Raw genomic sequence first — 20,327 nt, 5'->3', positions numbered from 1 at the left:
GAAGTCTTTCTTTTGCACTAGTCTCACGAGCAGGGCTAGTTTCACCTCAAATGCTTTAATAATGTGAAAACATGTCACATATCAGTTTCCCCTTCCCTTGCAGCTGCAAGTTGAGGCCGTTCAACATTTCTGTCACATCTGTTAAAAAGGCTTGAGGCTGAGGTCCCATTTCCATTCTGTGTTGATCAGTTCTGGGACATTTTTCCCCTTTGACAGAAGAAAGGCGTTGATTTTGGGTAGCAGCTCGTGAAAACGCCTCAATACTCTGCCGCGGCTTAACCATCGGACTTCAGTGTGGTAAAGCACATCTCCGTGAGCAGAGTCTAGCTCTGAGAGACAGGCTTGGAACTGCCTGTCTTTAAGTCTGTTTGCTCTGATGAAATTTATACATGATACCACCATCTTCATGACAGATTCCCACTTAAGAACCTTGCTGCACAGTGCTTGCTGGTGAATCAGGCAGTGGACCTGTAACGGGGGGGGTGAGACCGCTTTCCTCCATTTCTCTGTTCATACGTCCTATTAGCCCCCTTGACGCACCAACCATACTAGTAGCCCCGTCAGTCGTGATGCTGGCCAGCTTAGACCAGTTTAAATCCAAGTCTTCCATCGTTTTCCACAAATTTATCAAAAATATCCTCCCCTGTTGTTGTACCTTGGAGACTTTGTAGGGCCGCCAGCTCCTCGGACACTTCAAAGGTTGAGCTCACGCCGCAAAGAAAAATGAGCAGCTGTGCTGTGTCCTGCACGTCATTGCTCTCATCCAGTGATAATGAGGAAAAAATTCTCAAATTCTTTCACTTTCTCTTGCAGCTGGCATATACATTATCTCGCATTTCTTCAGTTCGTCTTGCAATTGTACTTGCGGACAGACTCACTGCATTTTAAGATGTCTTTCTTATCGAGGCACACCTCTGCGACCGCATTTATACATTTCTTGATGAACCCTCACTGAATGGCCTTCCAATGGTTGCAATCAGCTTAGCTACCTAAAAGCTAGCTTGGATGACTGGTTCAACTGGGTTTGACGTACAAACTTGTTCTGCTGAGCTGATAGTCCGCTTTCGAGCTTTGACACCTTATCTGTTCTCATTTGACCTTGCAAGCTGGCATACTTGTCTTTGTATCGGGTTTCATTGTGTCTGCGCAGACACTGTTTCTTGACAGATGAGACAAACAGCAATATCTTTGCATTGAACAAAAAACTGTTTGTAAAATACCCTGCATTCTGAATCAACTATTCTCTTTCCCAACCTTTTGGCTATTTTCTTGCTGACTAGCATGCACAGGTGCTGTAGATCAGTATCACGTGCTGGTCAGGATGTTATGTTGAATGTACCATTCAAACAATTAAACAACTAAGGGAAGTTTTAATAGTTAATAACTATGGGGATTTTAGTTTGAAAGCCAAGCTTTTATTATCAAATACAGATGATTAAAATATATATATATAAAATCTCATTTTTAAATTAAACAATTTGTCTCTGCCATTGTTCAGAGGGTCGGTCCAAATGTGGGGGCGGACTGTAGTTTGGGGAACCCTGCCCTAGTCTGTCGTCTGTAAACATGAACTGGTTCCCTGCAAGGCTGTGTCCTCTCACCCTTAACTGCCGGTCCGTCCAGCCAAGCTATCATGTGGTCAAGTTTGCTGATGACACTTTTCTCTCCTATCTTTGTTTCAGGCCCCCCTACAGCAACACAACTCAGCTCTTCATGAGTTCGTAGAATAGTGTGATAATTCCTGCCTGGAATTTAATGTGAACAAGACTAAGGAGATGACCTTTTCCAACAAGCAGAAGAAACCACCATCCATGGGAAACCTGTAGACATTGTTGACGAGTATAAGTACCTGGGCACAAAACAAATCACCTTCTGGCAACGCGGTACAACCCCATTACTTGGATTAATTAAAGTATTATTATTATTATTATTATTATTACTGTCTTGGAAATGGTACTCCCTTACATTACCAGTTACTAGGATAAATTAATAATACAGTAACGCGTTACTGCCAACACCATTGCCTAACTGTTGCTTAAATTGTAGATGTTATGCAGCAGATCCGTCACTGCTCAGCCAACACCCAGATGTTCACAATGTCTTCTCACTACACCTCCGGATTATACACCGGTCACTGAGTACTCTTCTTGTCCCCAGCGACCTCTTCACCTCCCGTTTGTACCACCAGCATCCCCTGCAGTCTAAATAAATCATGATGGTCTGTAGGGCTGAACGATTAATTGCATTTGTGATATTATCGCAATGTGATAAAACCTGTACCTTGACTTGTTTTTGTACAATGGCCTTAAGCTTGACAGAAGCTGACACTACAGAAACTTTAGTGTCACACAGGAAATAAAGTAGCACCCACCACCGCGGGTAACGTGGAGTTGAATATTTTAAACGAATCATCTTACCAACATTGTGTTTTAAAGTCTTCTCCTGTTCTCCTCCCCAAAGTATCTTTGAATTTTGTACTTGTTTCTTCACATATGTAAAACATTAGCCATGTTTCCATCTAAATGTCATGCGAATTTTAAGCGGATATGTGAAATGTCGCAAAAAAGAAAATAAAAGTAAATGCAAAAAATGTGCGTTTCCATCAGCTGGTTTGGAGCGAACAAACAAGGCTAAGTCAAGCGTAGTTACGTCAGTAGTTGACGTTACACATGGCTGTAATAAACAAGACCTATGGGTTCCAAACCAGAAACAAAGCCAACTACGTGAACCTGATGGCCATGGATCTTAAAAAAATGGAGAGAGGTCCTCAGAAATGTGTTTCAAGCGGCCAAATACCAGCCATGTCTCCGCACGTTACGGGAATATCCGGCGAGACGCCGACAGCGGAAACAGCTGATCAGAAGTGAGTTACAAGTTCGCTATGTCAGAAGTTATGCGGCAAAAGTGGTGCCATCTCCCATTTAGCACATCAGCTGTTTTTCGACAAAAGCAAAAACCACCTGAAGCGAGCGTATTTCCATCAAGCTTTTCTAAGGCGATACTTCACGCATGAAAAAACGTTGATGGAAACACAGTTACTTTGCCAAACACATGGCCATCGTTTTAATCTTGGTTTTAATATCTTTTCTATGTTAATTGTTGATTCTCATTTATTTAATTACTTTATTCTTTCTAAAGTAGCTTTTGTATTTACAAAATCACTTCTGTAAAGCATCTTTGATTGACCTCAGTGGTGTTATTTAAAAACCTGCCTTGCGTATTAGAGAGAGAGAGAGAGGGAGAGAGAGATCCTTTTTGTTTAACCAGTAAAAGCAAATCAGATTCCTTCCAGTCACACTTTAGCACTGTGGGTACAGCTGCAGCTAACGATTATTTTAGTAATTGAGTATTCTACTGATTATTCCATCTATTTGACTTATTTGATAAGAAACTACATTTGCTTGCCGCCCCTCAGTACGAGGATCAGCTTGGTAATCAATTAGTCTGTCAGTCAGAAAACAATAACAACAAACGACTAAATAAGTTTACAATTCAGGAATGTTTCTGATGCCTTCTGCTTAGATTTGTTCAAGCGTTGTTGTGTAAGGCTAATTCTGTTTTACAACAAAAACACTGTACAGAGTTTTGTTTTTTGTATGAATCAATCCATACTTCGGACACTCTCTTTTTCTCTGGCCTGTCTCTTCGTCCCTCACTACCTTCTCTCTCTTCCTACATTTTTCAATCGCATCATATTGCGTCCTCTTATCCACAGCGTAAGCGCATTGTGCAACAGTAATAGTCGTCCAATGTGAAACAGCACACTCTAGATGGTGGGGTGGCGCAATGGATAAGACACATGCCTTTGGTGTGAGAGACCCGGATTCAATCCCCCACTGTGACCCATCCACCATTGCGTCCCTGAGAAAGACACTTAACCCCTAGTTGCTCCAGAGGCATGCGACCTCTGAAATTTAAAGCAATTGTAAGACGCTTTGGATGAAAGCGTCAGCTAAATGAATAAATGTAATTTTATATGGAATAAACTAAACTTTTGTAATAGAGTTACTCGAGTTTCTTGAACAGTTTCAGCCCCAATTGTGGCTTGGGTTCCACAGACATGAAATTTGATTTATGGTTCTAGAAATCACGCTCCACCGTGACATCTCATTTCTGTTTTTCTTTCTGTACTTTTGTCTGTTGATATAGAAACGGAGAGGAAGAGAAGGACCCAAACGTCACCAATGTCAGCACTGTGACAAATCCTTCAAAAAATCTGGATATCTAAAGATTCATCAGAGAGTTCACACTGGAGAGAAACCGTACAGCTGTGACCAGTGTGGGAAAGCTTTCACTCAATCAGGGAGCCTGAATACGCACCAACGCATTCACACTGGAAATCAACTGTACAGCTGCGACCAGTGTGGGAAAGCTTTCCGTACATCTTATAACCTTAAAGTCCACCATCGTGTTCACACTGGGTTGAAACCTTTCTGTTGTGAACTATGTGGAAATGCTTTCAATACATCATATAAACTAAAAAGGCACCAACAGGTTCACACTGGAGAGAAACCGCACAGTTGTGACCAATGTGTGAAAATGTTCAGTACATCTAGTCAGCTAAAAGATCACCAGCGTGTTCACACTGGACAGAGACCGTACAGCTGTGATCAATGTAGGAAAGCTTTTAGAAGATCAGGTCACCTAAAAATCCACCAACGTATTCACACTGGAGAGAAACCATACTGGTGTGACCAGTGTGGGAAAGCTTTTAGTCAATCAAGTTCCCTAGATAAGCACAGACGGGTTCACACCGGAGAGAAACCTTACTGGTGTGACCAATGTGGGAAAGCTTTCACCACATCAGGTAACCTAGACATTCACACACGCGTTCACACTGGAGAGAAACGGTACGGGTGTGACCAGTGTGGGAAAATGTTTGCTCGTATTAGTAACCTTAAAGTCCACCAACGCATTCACACTGCTTAGTTCTGAAAAACGTTTTTAGCCAAGCCAGCTGTTTACTTCTGCCTCCTCCTTGTGTCCTGATAGCTATGTTGCTATATTCTGATCTTCTCCACAAACTGAAGGAGTGGTGCTGAGTAGTCTAAGATTCAATGCTTTGATGGGAGGAATCTGTTTCAACTCAGTCGAATCTTCGCAGTGGAGTTTCCCAAGCTTTACCTGAGGGGAGGCTCACAGTTTGAAAACCCCTGGTGTACGTAACAGCGACTGGTGAATAGACTGCAGCTCTGCAGCTTCTCAAGGCTAAAGCAGTTTTATTCATGTTTTTATTTACCAAAAATTTATTTTAATTCTTGTGAGATTGCTAGCTGTATTCAACTAGTGCTGCAACGAAAAATATTTTCTCACTGTCCATTAATCTGCCATGTATTTTCTCAATTTATTGCTTTGTAAATAAAAGGTTATAGACATGCCCGTCAGTGTGGACAGAAGTTCAAGGTGATGCATCACATGGCTTGTTTTGTCCGACCAAAACTTCAAACCTTTAAAAATGTTTAGTTTCACATATGAAAAAGAAAAGAAGCAAATCTTCATAACTGAGAAGCTGGATCCACAACATGGTTACTATTTTTCCTTTTAAATGGACATTTACGATTAATTCTTAACGTACGTGGCTTCTGTCTCTGTTCAAAGATGCTCTCTGGTGTCAGATGTGAACGTCCTCCTTGATCTTTCTCCAGCCGTCCGCTGGCTCCTGCTCCATGACCTCTGACCTCTTCCCAGTCGATGCTGTGAGTGGTTCAGGTGTGGTGTTCACAGGCAGACAGTTCCCTTTCTGTCAGATGTGATGCCAAACAGCTCTTCAGTTTTCCTCTCAGGGGGTCCTGTCTTTAGGGTGAACCAGCAGAGATCTGAAGGTGTTGGATGGGTTGTTTCTTAAAGACTCTGTATGTTCTGACAGTCCAGCCATGTAAGGGAGTCCCACTGGGATGTTTCTGGTCCTTCCTGTTGAGTTAGCGGAGTCTGTCCTGGTTTAAAGTTTGAGGATTGTCATCACCCATCCAAAATCCATCCACGAATCAACAGCTGGAGAAAAATCAAGGAGGAGATCAGATCAAATCTGACACAGAGAGCATCTGTCAGGCAGGAGTCCACACTACTATGAACTTTGCAACTTTATATCTGGCTGTGCCTAACCAATCGTCACTCCTTATGTCTCAACACAACAGCCAATCAGAGGCAGAGTAGGGCAAGTCCGCTACTGTCTGAACACGTTAGGACATTACTGCTGAACTTTCGTTTACCAAAGTCTTAAATTTGTTCTTGTCCTTTCATAGGATTAAATAAATGCCGTAACGTCATAAATAAACACTTATTACTGTTGTACGCCGGTGTTCAGCTTCATGCTCAGGACTGTGGAGTGTTCGCGGTGCACGAGCGCTGGCATCCTAGCAGATTACTGGTCAGTGTTACAACAGCAACAGAGAGACAGTTGTGTATGAGGATCATGTCAGTGCAGTTCGGCACTGTTGTAGGGTAACGTTATGTGAATGGAAACATCTGACATGTTAACGCACTTTAAACTTACATTACCCAGATGAAGGAGGAAAAAACAAACCGGAGCCCAACTCCTTATCCATGCTGCTTTCAACCAAATACTATAAAATATGGCTGGGCGATATGGAAAAAATAGATCACAATATTTTTTTCTATATTGATCTATCGATATTTTTTACGATATATAATTTAATAGTGCTGCTAGTTTGAAGAGTATATGATAATGGTGCCTGAAGAATCAAGAAGGTTCAATAGTTGAACTTAATAGTCATATAGTTTATTAACATTAAAAAATAGAGTAACATAATGTAAACATTTAACTGTCCAAACATGGCTTGGTTGAGAATATATTTTGTTATAAAATAATATTGATGAATAAGATCTAAATGTAAACATTTTACTCTCAGCAAACATGCTTTATCTGCCTTGACAAAACAATGCAAGTTAGCTTGTCTTGTAACTTATAAAATATAAAACTAAAAGCAGTGACTACTATCACATCAAAAATTCCTTTAGCAGGGCAGCAAAGATTTCAAATGTTTGTAGAGGTACAACCAAGACAACAAAAGTAAACAAGTGAACCACAAAGTCCCCGGCAAGTTCAAGTATTCAACTGTCAGGCAAATAAAATATTAATTGTGTACTGGTTTTACATCGAATGTTTTAGAGGTATAAAGAGTATAAAAGTGCAAAATGTAAACATTGTAATTGTAAACCAGTCACTATGCCACACCTTTTAGGTAGTGCTCATTATATGTAACCCCACAGCATCTGGTTTTAAAGCTGCCCTGTGGCAGGTCACAATAATGCCACCAGTGCTAAATGCGCTCTCAAGATGAGCTGGTGCCAAGAATACACAGATACCGCTCGGCCAGGAGGTTCACTCTGGGGTAAGTTGCTGAGTGGATGCTCCACCATGCCAGGGGGTTGGTCTGGCTGTCTGCATCGGGAGCTGACAGGTAGCTGTTCAGTTCAGCCTCAATAGCCTGTTGGTCTGTAAGACCAGAAGTAGCAACTGATTAGGACTTCTTGAAAAAGCTGCCCAGTGTCGTCTTCTGCATTTTTGATGGTGACTGTGTAGCTGCTGCTGCATCTCCTCTGCCTCCCCCTGGGACAGTACATCTGAATGTGAGAGAAGCTTGTGATGTGTTTTGACATCCATCCAGCATCTGAGCCACAGCCCTGGATTTCACAGCCTCAACCTTCTCATCTTTGATGTAGCGGGTCTTTAATCGAGGATCAACTAGGGATGCCATGTTCAGGAGGATTTTTATCAGCTGATAAAACCTTTGCAAAGGCTTCTCCTGCTCCAGCACTCGTGCTATCATTGCATGACGGGACCCCCACCTGGTGGGTGATTCTGTGATCAACTTGTGCTTGGGTAGTTTGAGCTCCTCTTGAGCGGCTGCTAGTTCTCTCTTTCTCTTTCTCTTTCTCTCTTTTTCCATGAAAAAGAAAACGCACTGACCACTTTCTTGCACACACCCATTGCTCTTTGGAGTCTCTGGTCTCTCACACTTCCCTCTAAAGATAAGAAGAAAACAAAATATAGGGACATGTAAAACTTTACTAGGCAAAGATGATGATAAAAAATGTTACACTTCTTTAATAAATATAATTATTATGAATATTATTGTAATTATTCTTATTGTTCTATACATACATAAATACATACATAAAGATGTGTCCATTAACTTACCAATGGCTAGATGCAGCCTGTGACCGAAACACCGCAGGCGAGTCCAATCTTTAAGGGAAGCAGCCTTGACAATGTTTGCCACATTGTCCGTGGTGATGCACACCGGTCGGTCTTCGCTAAGGCCCCAAGATGCGAGAGCATCCTCCAGCCCCTGGCTGATCGTTTCGGCGGTATGGTCCTCCGGAAAATAGGCCGTCTGCAAGCATCTGCTTTGAAGAGCCCACTCCTCGTCAATGTAATGAATAGTCAGGCTCATATATGGCTCTTATGGACGGCTGGACCAGAGGTCCGTGGTTGTGGCAAAGTATTCCCTTAGCTGAATTTCCAGCTTCCCACGGCACTTTTCGTAAAGATGAGGCAGTACGGTTTTGGAAAAGTATTTTCTGCCAGGGAATTTGTACCTGGAGTCCAGCACTTTAATCAATTTCCTGAACCCGTCTTTCTCCACTGTGTTCAGGGGCATCATGTCTTTCGCTATGAAGTAAGAAACTGCGCTGCAGGGCCGTGCAGAGACCTTTGGAAGGGCAGGTGCTCAAAGTATAAAAAGGGCACATGGAACAAGGATTTAAATAGGACTGATCTCATACTATTGACATCATCATGTATTCCTTGTTGACACGCATATACAGATGCTTCTGAATCGATACATCAGCAAATGCTGTGACGCAAAAAGAAACAGGGAATACCCAACTCTAGCTTTAAAACACTGTGGGTTGACATAACCTACAGGAAACAGTAGCTGTTGAGGGGTTGCTATGGATGCGGTTGCTGCTGCTGTTGTTGCGGATACTACTGGAGGTGATCTGTGACTACAGATATTTAAACAACTATAGGATATATATTAGCTCATTAAACAATTATGTGACCATAAAAAGATTGTTGAGTGTTTGGGACCAGCTCACAGTGACTGACCTGCTGTCATACTGCAGCCACTACCAAGGCTGACAGCTAGAGAGACGCTCACAGAGCTGCACACCAAGAGCTGCAGGTAGAGGAAAAAAGATACCAGATTTAAAAAAGTGTGGGAAATAATCTGAGGTGGCCATGGCAGGGTAAAAGAGTGAGACAAATCTATAGACAGAGGTTTGTGTGCGTCTGTGTTGCTTGCTTGTGTGTCTACAGTATGCAATATTGTGATAATGATTTTATTTATTGCATTGTGAATCTGAGATATATTTGGATTTTTATTGACTATATGTCTAATCATATATCTAAATAAATAAATTAGAATTAATCTTTTATCATATTCCTGACATCAAAGTAAAGAGTGAAGAAGAAACGTATGATTTCAGAAAAATGTATGAAATGTTTTTTAATCTGGTGTAGGCTAAGTCGGAGGAATAGGCTTAGAATTTTACCAGAGTTGTTATACTTATTTTAAGGCTTTTATTTATTATTTTATTTAATTTAATAATCTTAGTTCAAGTGAAAAGATTTTAGTCAAATTACATAGAAAAGCTCAGACCTCTTGATGCCCGTGAAACTTTTCTGTTGGTGTCTTTGTTTGTAGTGTAGAAGTAACGTTAGCTGTCGGCGTGTCAGGCAGGCGACACACAGCAATATACACAACAACTGTGCTGCTCTCTTTGCAGCAAACCACAACAAGCACATTGAGGTAAACACGTTTTACGTTTGCAGGTGTCTTGTAGGCAGAGCTGCTGAATCACTAACGGTGTCTGAACGGCAGGACTCGTCACGGATGAGGTCATCAGGTGAAAGGTCATCAGTTGTGTCATTTTATTTACTGCGAAACTATTAATTCATTTTACTGATAGTTTGATCGGGCAGACCTTCACAAAAGGGCCTTTACAAATTTTAAAATAAATAAAATAAAGGAAATTGGGGCAATTATCGCAAAAGACGACACGATTGATTGTTGTTTTGGTGCTGCTAACAGCAGAAGAACCACTAGCATGTTGGGAAAAACTTGTGGAACATGGGGCCGCATTTTCATACTCTCGTTGTGGTCGCTGGGATGGTACCTTTTCAGGTGAAAGATTTGTTGTGTTTCCCGTCTTGTTTATCACCGTCTTTATTTGCGCATCGTCGCTTTTCAGATATCCAAACCACTTCCTACATAATTGAGGAAGGTCTTAAAGTTTTAAATTTAACTTTGAGAATCCTGGGGGTGCCCTGCTTATACAACATGTAAGCTTAAAACAGACCCCTCTCACACTGTAGCTGTGTGTTTCTCTGCTTGTGTATCCTGAAGACTCATTTATTACAGATGTGTTCAGATGCTTGCTGAAATTTTGTTTGTGTTTTTCATAGATATTTTCATATAGTTTTACACTGAATATAGATTTTTAATGTTTTTCTTTTCTGTTAATGTGGTTTTGTTCAGATTGAAAGCAAATGGTTGTTGAAGCTGAAGACATGTCAGCTCAAGTGTGAAATGTTTTATCTTAAATTAAAACAAACAAAAGATTCTCTTCGATACTTTAAGACCGCCATGTTTCATATTTAGAGATGCAGGCGTCTGTCTCGGTTCCATAATGGCAGAGGTTTACAGGTGCACACGGAGCCGGCAGAAGAAGCACAGTTAGATTAGTTTTGGCTGCCTCATCCCACAGGCTCAGGTTTGGTCTTCCAGGTTTCTTTTTGTTTTGAAGAGTATATCCAAATGTGCATCCTCTGGACCTGCAGACTGAGCCCTGGTGGACCTTCAGTCATACGTACTGTGATGTCTGTTAGCTCACATGCTCACATTTTCAGCATTAAAAATATTAATTATATGAAGTTTCAGTTATTTTAATGACTCATTAATGTAAAAGCAGAATTTTACTGCAGTTTCCTCCATTTAATGAGTGTTTGGTTTGTAAAGATTCTGTAAATAGTGAGAAATGCTGTCACAGAGCCCAAAGTGACACCTCACAATGCTTGTTGTGTCCAACCAACAGTCCATGTGAGAACTATGAAATGTTTTTAGTCACTCAGCTAACAGATTAATCGACTAATAGTTTCAGCTGCACTTGTATAAATTGTTGGGGAGTTTTATTTATAACAAAACATCATATTTTACAAACTCTTTGTGTGTTTCTGTGTAAATTGTAACTAGTAACTAAAGCTGTCAGATAAATATATTGAAGTAAAAGTTCAATATTTCCCTCTGAGATGTGGAGCAGAAAGTAAAGTACAAGTACCTGAGTGTTGTACTTGAGTACAGCAGTGGAGTAAATGCAGCTGTTGTGTTAATGTGAATGTTTTCTGAGGAGCTCTCCAGTTTGTCCTGAGGGACGAACAGACTGACAGTGACAGGAAGCAGCCAGCAGGAGGCAGCAGAGGAGCTTCAGTTTGTTCAACAGATGATAGTTTTCACTTTAAAGCCACTGGAGGAGCAAACTGTGTGCAGAGGGTTTGTATCCTGTTACCTTTAATAGAAACAACCAGTCCTCCTATAATGGAAGATCAGCAGCCCAGTAAGGTCGTTATTATTTCATTAAACGCCAGTTTGTTATGGAATAAACAGCATTTGAGCAAAATATCAACTGAAACATTAAAGCTGATTAAGAGGAAGAGGTCGGAGTCCATCACTTGTGTTCAGTCCCGGTCCGGCCGTGTTTACTGGGAGGCTGCTGAGACCAGAGTCTGAATCTGACCAAAACCTTAATCTTACACATTTCACCTTTAAGGTTGAACTAATTTGATCTCTTTTATACTGTTATGTTGTTTAATCTACAGCAACGCATCATTTTCTGAGATCATCTTTTGTTTGAAGCGTCGCTGTCCTGTGGGAATAGTGTTGCCAACTTTGTCACTATGAAATAAGGGCCTTTTACACAGTCCTTTAATTAAACCACTACCTGTTACCTTTACACAAATACAAATACAAAACACATGTGGCTCTTGCACTGTAGGTTACAAAAGGTTATCCCCTTCATGTACATATGACAAACTAAAAAGAACATAGCTACTTGAAATGTGTTTTATTTCCTGTTCATGCTTTTTCAGTCAGTTCAGAAGTCAAGTAACTTGCACCGCACTCCATCAAACACAGAAAAATATCTCACGCACCATAAAGGAGAACTTCATCCCTCAGTTTATCACAAACGTAGAAGTTTGGTTTCTTTTATACGTTGGTTGTGGTTCTTCAGAAAATATGACAAATTATGACGGGTCCAAAATATAAACACAGGAACTTCCAGCCTCTTCTAAATCCTGGTGGTGCAGAAAGTTCTGACATGTGGTTTAACTTGACTCTTAATCTCCTGTCTTCAGTAGTTGTGAAAATAAAATAAAAATGTAGTAAGGCTGTCAGGCATTCTGTGTTGCTGTCAGATAAGTTATGCCTGAAGTAGCCCAAAGTCTTTTTAAATGTGCATATGGCACTTAAAAATATTCACCTCATTAAAAAATATGTATTGATGAAATCTTTGAGAGGGGGGTCTAGGGGTCCTCCCACAGAAGATTTTGAGCATTAAACACTTAACTTGTTGAGTTCTGGAGATATTTTCTGCACCAATTTATGGTGGAAATGTCTTTATTTTTATAAAGGAAAGGACAAAATGTAGGTGGCAGGTAACAATTCAGAATATAAAATGCAGTAATCAGTAGCTTATTCTTTTTTTGCTTAAGGTACTTTTTTTTTTAATATAGAGATTTCTTCTATATTTACATTGCATTTGCAGGCTTATTGTGCAAATAAACCTTTCTCATAGCATTTGTATTTGTTACGCAGGGTATTGTTGAAGCTACTGCATCATTGGCCCACAACACAAGAAACGGCTCGAGCCAGCCCAGTGTCAGTAAAGGTCTATGCCTTATGGGCCGATCCTTTACTCCGTCTGACAGACACAGAGCCCGTCTGGGACTGTGGGCTACTCGGTGAGACGAGCGCACTGATCTTCATCAGAGGAAGAAAACTGAAATTGAAAGCACTTGTGATCAGACAGAAATGTCACCACGATTCCACACAACTGTTCACTTCAGCACCTCTGATAAAGTGCAGCTCACAGCCGCTTTAGAGGGAATGAAGCATCCAGAGGGGGACAGAGACAGCAGGACACAGACTGTGAACCTGCCGCCTTGGCAACAGTAACTAAGGAGGTGGGGCAATACGTCATCATAAGAAAAAGAAGTCCCGCAGTGCCCCTGTATCTCAGCCTGAAGAGCTCCGAGACCAGAATCCAGACTCAGTCCAGGACAACACGGTCCACCAGTCACAGCGGAGACCTGCAGGACGATGGAGAACCAGAACCCGGACCACAGGAGCCAAACAGCAGCCTCGTGCTCTGATAGCACCGATGTTCAGGTCAGTGTTCATGACTTCATCACGAGACTAAAGACACGAGGAAGAGTCTCGAGGGTCCGTGTATCATCCGTTCATTCTGTTGTTAGAGATCAGAGCCTGAAAACCCGCTCCAGGGTTTGTGTTGACGTGGTTTGATTTCCAAAGTGTCTCCATGATTCCTGTTTTCATTTCGAAGAGAGGAAGCTGAAAGAGAAACTCACGAGCGTTTCTCTTTTGTCTGTGCTGTGGTTTCCGCGCATGCAGCACGTGTTGTGTCGGGCGCGGGCAGAACAAGCTGATGGTGAAAAGTGAAGCAGAGTCATTATATTTCCTCGTGTGTTGGTGAGTTTATCACAGTGACAAACAGTCTGCCTGCGTTATTATTCTCGGAATGATTGTCGTGCAGGTTTCAGCTCTAAATTTTGTGGAGACTAAGAGCCCGTCTGGGATAATAATAATCAAGGAATACATAACAATAGCAAATATCGATATTTTGAGTACAACCCTATTTAAATCCTTGTTCCATGTGCCCCTTTTATACTTTGAGCACCTGCCCTTCCAAAGGTCTCTGCACGGCCCTGCTTACATGTTCACACTGGAGAGAAACCATACTGGTGTGAACAATGTGGGAAAACCTTTACTCTGCGTGGTGCTCTTAAATGTCACCAACGCAGTCACGCGGCTTCGTTTTGACTTTTTAAAGCAAAACAATGAATTACTTTCCTCTTAAGTAAATGAGTTGAATATTTGTTAATGAACCTCCTCTTTATTCATGTAGTCTAGTTTTTATTTCACCTAAATATTACTTTTGTTATTGTAAAAACAAGCACAACAAACAAATGCTAGCACTGTTAGCGCTGCGTGAAAGGAGTATTTTCTCATTGTCCGATGTTTCGTCCCAGCTCGCTAGGGGTAGAGGAGATGTAAGCCTAAACCAACATCCGTCCAAAACTTAAATAAATATTCTGTGTATTATCACATAAGACAATGATAAATCTTCATATCTGAGAGTGATCTGAGTTTTTTGTTTTAAAGTGACTACAGCCTTTTTCAGCCAATGGATTGGGCTTGGCTGTCATCACATGACTTCAGTATGACGCATGATAACAGGTGGTTGTATTTGGGTGGAGATGGTAACCTCTGTTTCTGATCGAAGATGCTCTCTGGTGAGGGAGATGATTACTCATTGTGGCCTAAAGACTCTGGATGGATGTCCTGACATGTCAGGGAGTCCCACTGAGATGTTTCTGGTCGTTTCTATTGACGTAATTCCACCTCTTGTTGACATCCATCACCCTGTCCACCCTGTGATAGTGTAATCTGGCAACAATTGTGTGTCCAGGCAATCCAGTAAGCTGTATTAAGATCTTCATTCTGTAGCCTTCAAAGTTGGAAGCCTGGAGAGGAAGTGTGTCCCATTCCAACTATGCCAAAGAGCAGTGAATGTTTTAGCCATCTTTTTAGTCTGCAACTGTGGATGCAAAATGTTACTACTGACACCGGACTGGTCATGTTGACTCCTCCTGGACAAACTGGGACCTGTTTAAAAATGGCGGCTTAAGGCTTAATACTCTCTTTTATCATCCTTTGAGAGGATCTACTGGTACACTTTAACCCACTTAAGAGGAAAGCTGATGTGGATCCTCTTTTGATAGTCGTTTGGCCATCTGCTGGCCTCGATGACGATTGGCGTGGCCGGTGGTGGATTCCTCCAATCGAGTGATGGTAACTGACAGCGACTGTGGTTAAATAGTGTTTTGCTTGTCACTTGGGGCAGCTGTGATTTTCATTGATCGGTTTGCCTCGCTGTGTCAGGTTGTGTCTGAAAGTACTGTTGAACACGAGTGTGTTATTTGAGATCATTGATGTTTAAGTTGTTTATGAAAACAGGGCCCAGGTTTAGCTTTATACTGATTTTGCTATATTTGTGTATTTGTTTTGTGTTAGTTTCACTAGGTCTAAGTGCGATGCGCTCTTTGTGGTTTGGTTTTGAAATTGTTGTTTTTACTACCTTGCGTAGGTTAACTCGTTTCCTCTCAGTAGAGATTTCTTTTTGGTCATTGGTTTAAGCAGCATCCAATCGGCCATTTTTCTGTTACAGTTTACTGCGTTTCAGTTCTTACCTTACAAAGAAATAAGTTTTCTTTACCAAATCCATCTGGTTTATGTTATCTTCATTGGCCACATGAGCCCGGTCGTAACATCTTCATATATATTTTGTTGTTATTTTATATCTGTGTGTTTTCTATTGTTTATACTTGTGTCAATACATCATTGATACATTTACTGTTTTGACATTTTTTTCTTTTTGTGAAGTATAGTATAGTAGGCATGTTGAGTTTTATTTCCTGAAGTATTTGTTAGATGTGTACAAACTCAAGTGATTTTCAATAGTCTCATTAAATTAGTCGACACAAAGAGAAGCTTTGACTCATCATTTGAAACCGGATGTTCAATGAACTGTTTCCATTCAGCAGTATTTGTTGTGGTTCTTCAGAAAATATGACAAATTCTGACGGGTCCAAAATATAAACACAGCAACTTGCAGCATCCTCTAAATCCTGCTGGTGTAGAAAGTTCTGACATGTGGTTTAACTTGAATCTAGGTTATATTGTGTTTAATGAAAAAATGCTCTTGTCTGATAGACAACAAAACTGTTGTTTTTATTGAATCGTATTCATCTCATACAGAAATCTTCAGCAAAAACAAAATAGCCTACAAACGACAGAATAATAGAAGATGACACAAATTTGGATACACAGGGGGATCACATAGCAAGCAACAAAGGCATTAAAGAAAAATAGTCTTTATACATTTTAACTGTTTTAAATTCTTCAAACTATAGAATGCTTCAATATAATGTATGATTATGCTCCTCCCCTACTACAGGTTGTGTCCGGGGTGAGATGGATCTGCGGTGATGTTTCCTGCCTGTTTCCTGACTCTGGGTGGGGGGGCTCCTCCTGAAGTCCACAGTCATCTCCACAGTTTTGAACGTGTTAAGCTCCAGGTTGTTCTGACCGCACCACAGAACCAGCTGATCAACCTCCCGTCTGTAGGCCGACTCATCACCGTCCCGGATGAGGCAGATGACTGTTGTGTCGTCAGCGAACTTCAGGAGTTTGACAGATGGGTCTCCTGAGGTGTAGTCGTTGGTGTAGAGGGAGAAGAGCAGTGGGGAGGGCACACACCCCTGGGGGGCGCCAGTGCTGATTGTCCGGGTGCTGGATGTGATGTTTCCCAGCCTCACCTGCTGACTCCTGACAGTCAGGAAGTCTGTGATCCACTGACAGGTGGAGGCCGGCACAGTGACCTGGGTGAGTTAATAGAATAAATAGATAAATAGAGAGAGACTCTTACAGTAGAATATTATAGAGCCTGTGAAGTTATCAGAACGGGCTGCACCCATTGTACCAGTCCTAAAAACCAGATTGCAGCACGAGAATTTGTGGAGACTATAAGCTGACAGTAATCAAGGTGTTACCCATCAAACTGGACAGGATCTGTTGCCAGAAAAGGTGAAAGCAGTGCTGGAGGCTGAGCTCATTGAGGACTGTCGGTGAACTGTGGTCCTGGGGGCCAGAGCAAGACAGTTCTTTCCAGCAGTCAAAACAACTTTTGCAATCCAACAGTTCAGCACTATAATAAAAAGAGGGAACTGCTACTTTCCTGTGAAGCTTCCTCATATGTAGTGGAAGCAGCGCTGCATGTCTGACGGAGAGGAGAGGCCTAAAGGGTCTGCATCCTGAAATCTTTCAGCTGCAGAAAAGAACTACTCCCAGCTAGATAAAGAAGGATTAGCTGTTATTTTTTGAGTACAGTATTTTCACAAGTATTTGTATGGCTCGAAATTTGAGATTTGCACAGTATAAGCCATTGATAAATGTATTCCATAAGATGAAGGCTGTATATTATGTTATGTTATGAGTATGTTATCAGGTACAGACCAGGTAAAGACAACGGAAACGCTGACGCCCTCTGACGCCTCCCACTGCCAGGGAAACCCAGAGGTCCAGCACCAGAGGAGCGTGTGTTAATGTTGGAACAGAGGCAAGGTCCATTAATGATCTCATCTTAACTTCAGAAGTGGACCACTAAGGATCCCATACTCACAAGGGTGCAGGAGTAAGTACTGAGTAGATGGCCAAATAAACAAGAAATAGATTTTAAGCCGTACAGACAGAGACAACATGAGCTTAGTGTACAGGACGGCTGTGTGCTTTGGGGAACCCGTATTGTCGGACCGGAAAAGGGGAAGTGCTGCTATGATGGAACAGCTACACCAGTCACGCCCAGGAATGAGCTGCATGAAAGACCTGGCAAGAAGTTGAATGCGTCAGCTTCATATGGACACTGACATAGAGAACAAGGTAAAGTCATGCACCACATGCCAAGAACACTGAAAGAACCTGTAAGTGCACCACTGGGAGTGGCCTGAGAAGCCGTGGAAAAGACTGGTAAAATGTTCTTTGTGAATGTGGGTGCGCACTCAAATTGGTATATGTATACCCGGTACCCTCAGCTACATCATCAAGCGCAGCAAACTGTCTGTGAAATAGCTTCGGCACACATGATATCTCAGAGATGGTTGTGTCTGACAACAAATCAAAGAGTTTATGACACGAAATGGAGGTACACACGTCACATTAGCACCGTAAATACTTGGCTGAAGGAGCTGTACAGACTTTCAAAGAGCTCATGAAAAACAAGAGTGGTGATAGCTATCGCATCACTCCACAGTCAACATGATGATGGGCAGGAAGTTGAGGTGTACACTTGATCTCATACAGCCAGTCTTTAAAAAGTAAATGGTGCCCTGTGTGACTGGAAAAGCTTCCCTCAGCTTCGAGGGAGACCATCCTGTGCCTTTCTTCATCTTTATCTTTCTGAGAGGATTGCAAAACACCAGAGCAGCAGGAGCCATCTGGACGAAACTGTGAAACTGGGCTTAACGTTATTTTTAAGGGTAAACATCGCTGCCCAGGTGGAGGAAAACAGGTACGTGCTCAGTCAGATCAAAATGTGAAACAGCACTGCGGGGCCAAGATGAGTTAGCAGACTCGCCAATCCCGGGAATGTTCAGATACATTTCCACTTGCAAAACCATGGGACAGCCGCGACTCGGCACATTGGCCATGCTGTCCATCAAAAGCCAGCTGATTCAGCAGCTACATGACTTTATAGCAGGGGAGAGCAGGGGCCAAAGTACCATTTTTCAGAAAAACCTGATTTTAAAAGATAATGTTTCAAACAGAGATGAGACAAATGTAGAACGATTTAAACATAAGTGGCACAACCCCGTCAGCTGGGACAAAAGTAACACACAGGTGGGTCAAAAGTAACTCACAGGTGGGTCAAAAGTAAACATGACTGTGACCTTGTTAATGTGTAACTTCAAACATCTTTTGTCCTTTATCTTTAAAAAAAAAAATTATTATATATATTATTTTAAATATTCAGTTTCAAAAGTAACCTGACAGCCCAAACTTTAAATTGTTTAGAATATTTCATATTATATTAAGTATTATAAATATATAATATAAATATGCAAATGTGTGCACATAAAACAGAGGGGAAATGGTAAGATGGACATTGTTTATGAACCTGACATGATTAAAATAAAATAAGACTTTACTGGTCCTGTACTGGGAATATTTGCATGTTGCAGCAATTTTAGAAACAGTGAAAACATGAAACATAATTTACAAAGATGAAAAATGAAATAAAAATGAAAAACAATGTAATTAAGATAAAAATTAAAATTTCACATTTTGAAATTAATTTAAATTTGTTTTAGTAAGGACAGTATGAGTGATCTGCATTTTGAGTGCTTTTTACTGACACCTACTACACTGAGCTCCTTATGAGACAGACCAAAATAAATCAGCCGCTCTCTTAATATAAGCATGCAGCTTCCTGTCCTAGTCCAAGGAGAAGACATAATATTGTGATCTGAACCTGTGGTCTAGTCTTCTCCCCAATTATCTCTGCCCTCTTCCTGCATTATCTGAACAAAGTGACTTTATCAGCTGACATGAGACTAATGTTTCTAATAGAGATGTCTAGAAACACCTTCTCATAAACATCCGGTTGAATCAGACCTCTGTCTTTCTGACCCACGCTTTTGGCATATTCTGTTGGTATAATATGACATAAACATGTTTTAATAAATGCTGCAAAACAGAGAAAAGTCACCAAATTAGCCACGTGACAAAAGAAACACTTGTGGTCAGGTGTAGCGGGACAAAATAAACACTTGTGGTCAGGCATAGTGGGACAAATGAAACACTTGTGGTCACTATAGCGGGACAAAAGAAACATTTGTGGTCACTGTAGCGGGACAAAAGAAACACTTGTGGTCACTATAGCGGGACAAAAGAAACACTTGTGGTCACTATAGCGGGACAAATGAAACACTTGTGGTCACTGTAGCGGGACAAAAGAAACACTTGTGGTCAGGTGTAGCGGGACAAAAGAAACACTTGTGGTCAGGTGTAGTGGGACAAATGAAACACTTGTGGTCACTATAGCGGGACAAATGAAACACTTGTGGTCACTATAGGGGGACAAAAGAAATACTTGTGGTCACTATAGTGGGACAAAAGAAACACTTGTGGTCACTGTAGTGGGACAAAAGAAACACTTGTGGTCAGGTGTAGTGGGACAAAAGAAACACTTGTGGTCACTATAGCGGGACAAAAGAAACACTTGTGGTCAGGTGTAGTGGGACAAAAGAAACACTAGTGGTCAGGTGTAGTGGGACAAAAGAAACACTTGTGGTCAGGTGTAGTGGGACAAAAGAAACACTTGTGGTCACTATAGCGGGACAAAAGAAACACTTGTGGTCAGGTGTAGAGGACTTTCAATAGATTATTCAACACAAATTACAGATGCATTATTGCTGTGATACAAAGACAATTTCTGTGGATCAGCAG

General features: G+C 41.3%; 2 protein-coding genes across 6 annotated transcripts in view; both read left to right on the top strand.

Annotated features, from left to right (window-relative positions):
- Positions 1-5,377, top strand: part of LOC123980218 (zinc finger protein 239-like) — a 44,792-nt gene extending 39,415 nt beyond the window's left edge. For all 3 annotated transcript variants that reach the window (XM_046064498.1, XM_046064499.1, XM_046064495.1), the window contains one exon: positions 4,150-5,377. In XM_046064498.1, the coding sequence (XP_045920454.1) occupies positions 4,150-4,929 (780 nt within the window). In that variant the 3' untranslated portion in view covers positions 4,930-5,377. The remainder of the gene's footprint in view (positions 1-4,149) is intronic.
- Positions 1-20,327, top strand: part of LOC123980194 (zinc finger protein 239-like) — a 68,779-nt gene that overhangs the window by 39,638 nt on the left and 8,814 nt on the right. For 2 of the 3 annotated variants that reach the window (XM_046064456.1, XM_046064455.1), the window contains exon 1: positions 13,232-13,412. The exons of the other annotated variant lie outside the window; for it this stretch is intronic. In XM_046064456.1, the coding sequence (XP_045920412.1) occupies positions 13,344-13,412 (69 nt within the window). In that variant the 5' untranslated portion in view covers positions 13,232-13,343. Of the gene's footprint in view, positions 1-13,231; positions 13,413-20,327 lie in introns of those variants that run through there. 3 annotated transcript variants of the gene reach the window in all.

This window comes from Micropterus dolomieu, linkage group LG12 (assembly GCF_021292245.1).
Source record: "Micropterus dolomieu isolate WLL.071019.BEF.003 ecotype Adirondacks linkage group LG12, ASM2129224v1, whole genome shotgun sequence".
Taxonomy (NCBI): Eukaryota; Metazoa; Chordata; class Actinopteri; order Centrarchiformes; family Centrarchidae; genus Micropterus; species Micropterus dolomieu.
This window is presented reverse-complemented; position numbering and strand designations above follow the sequence as displayed.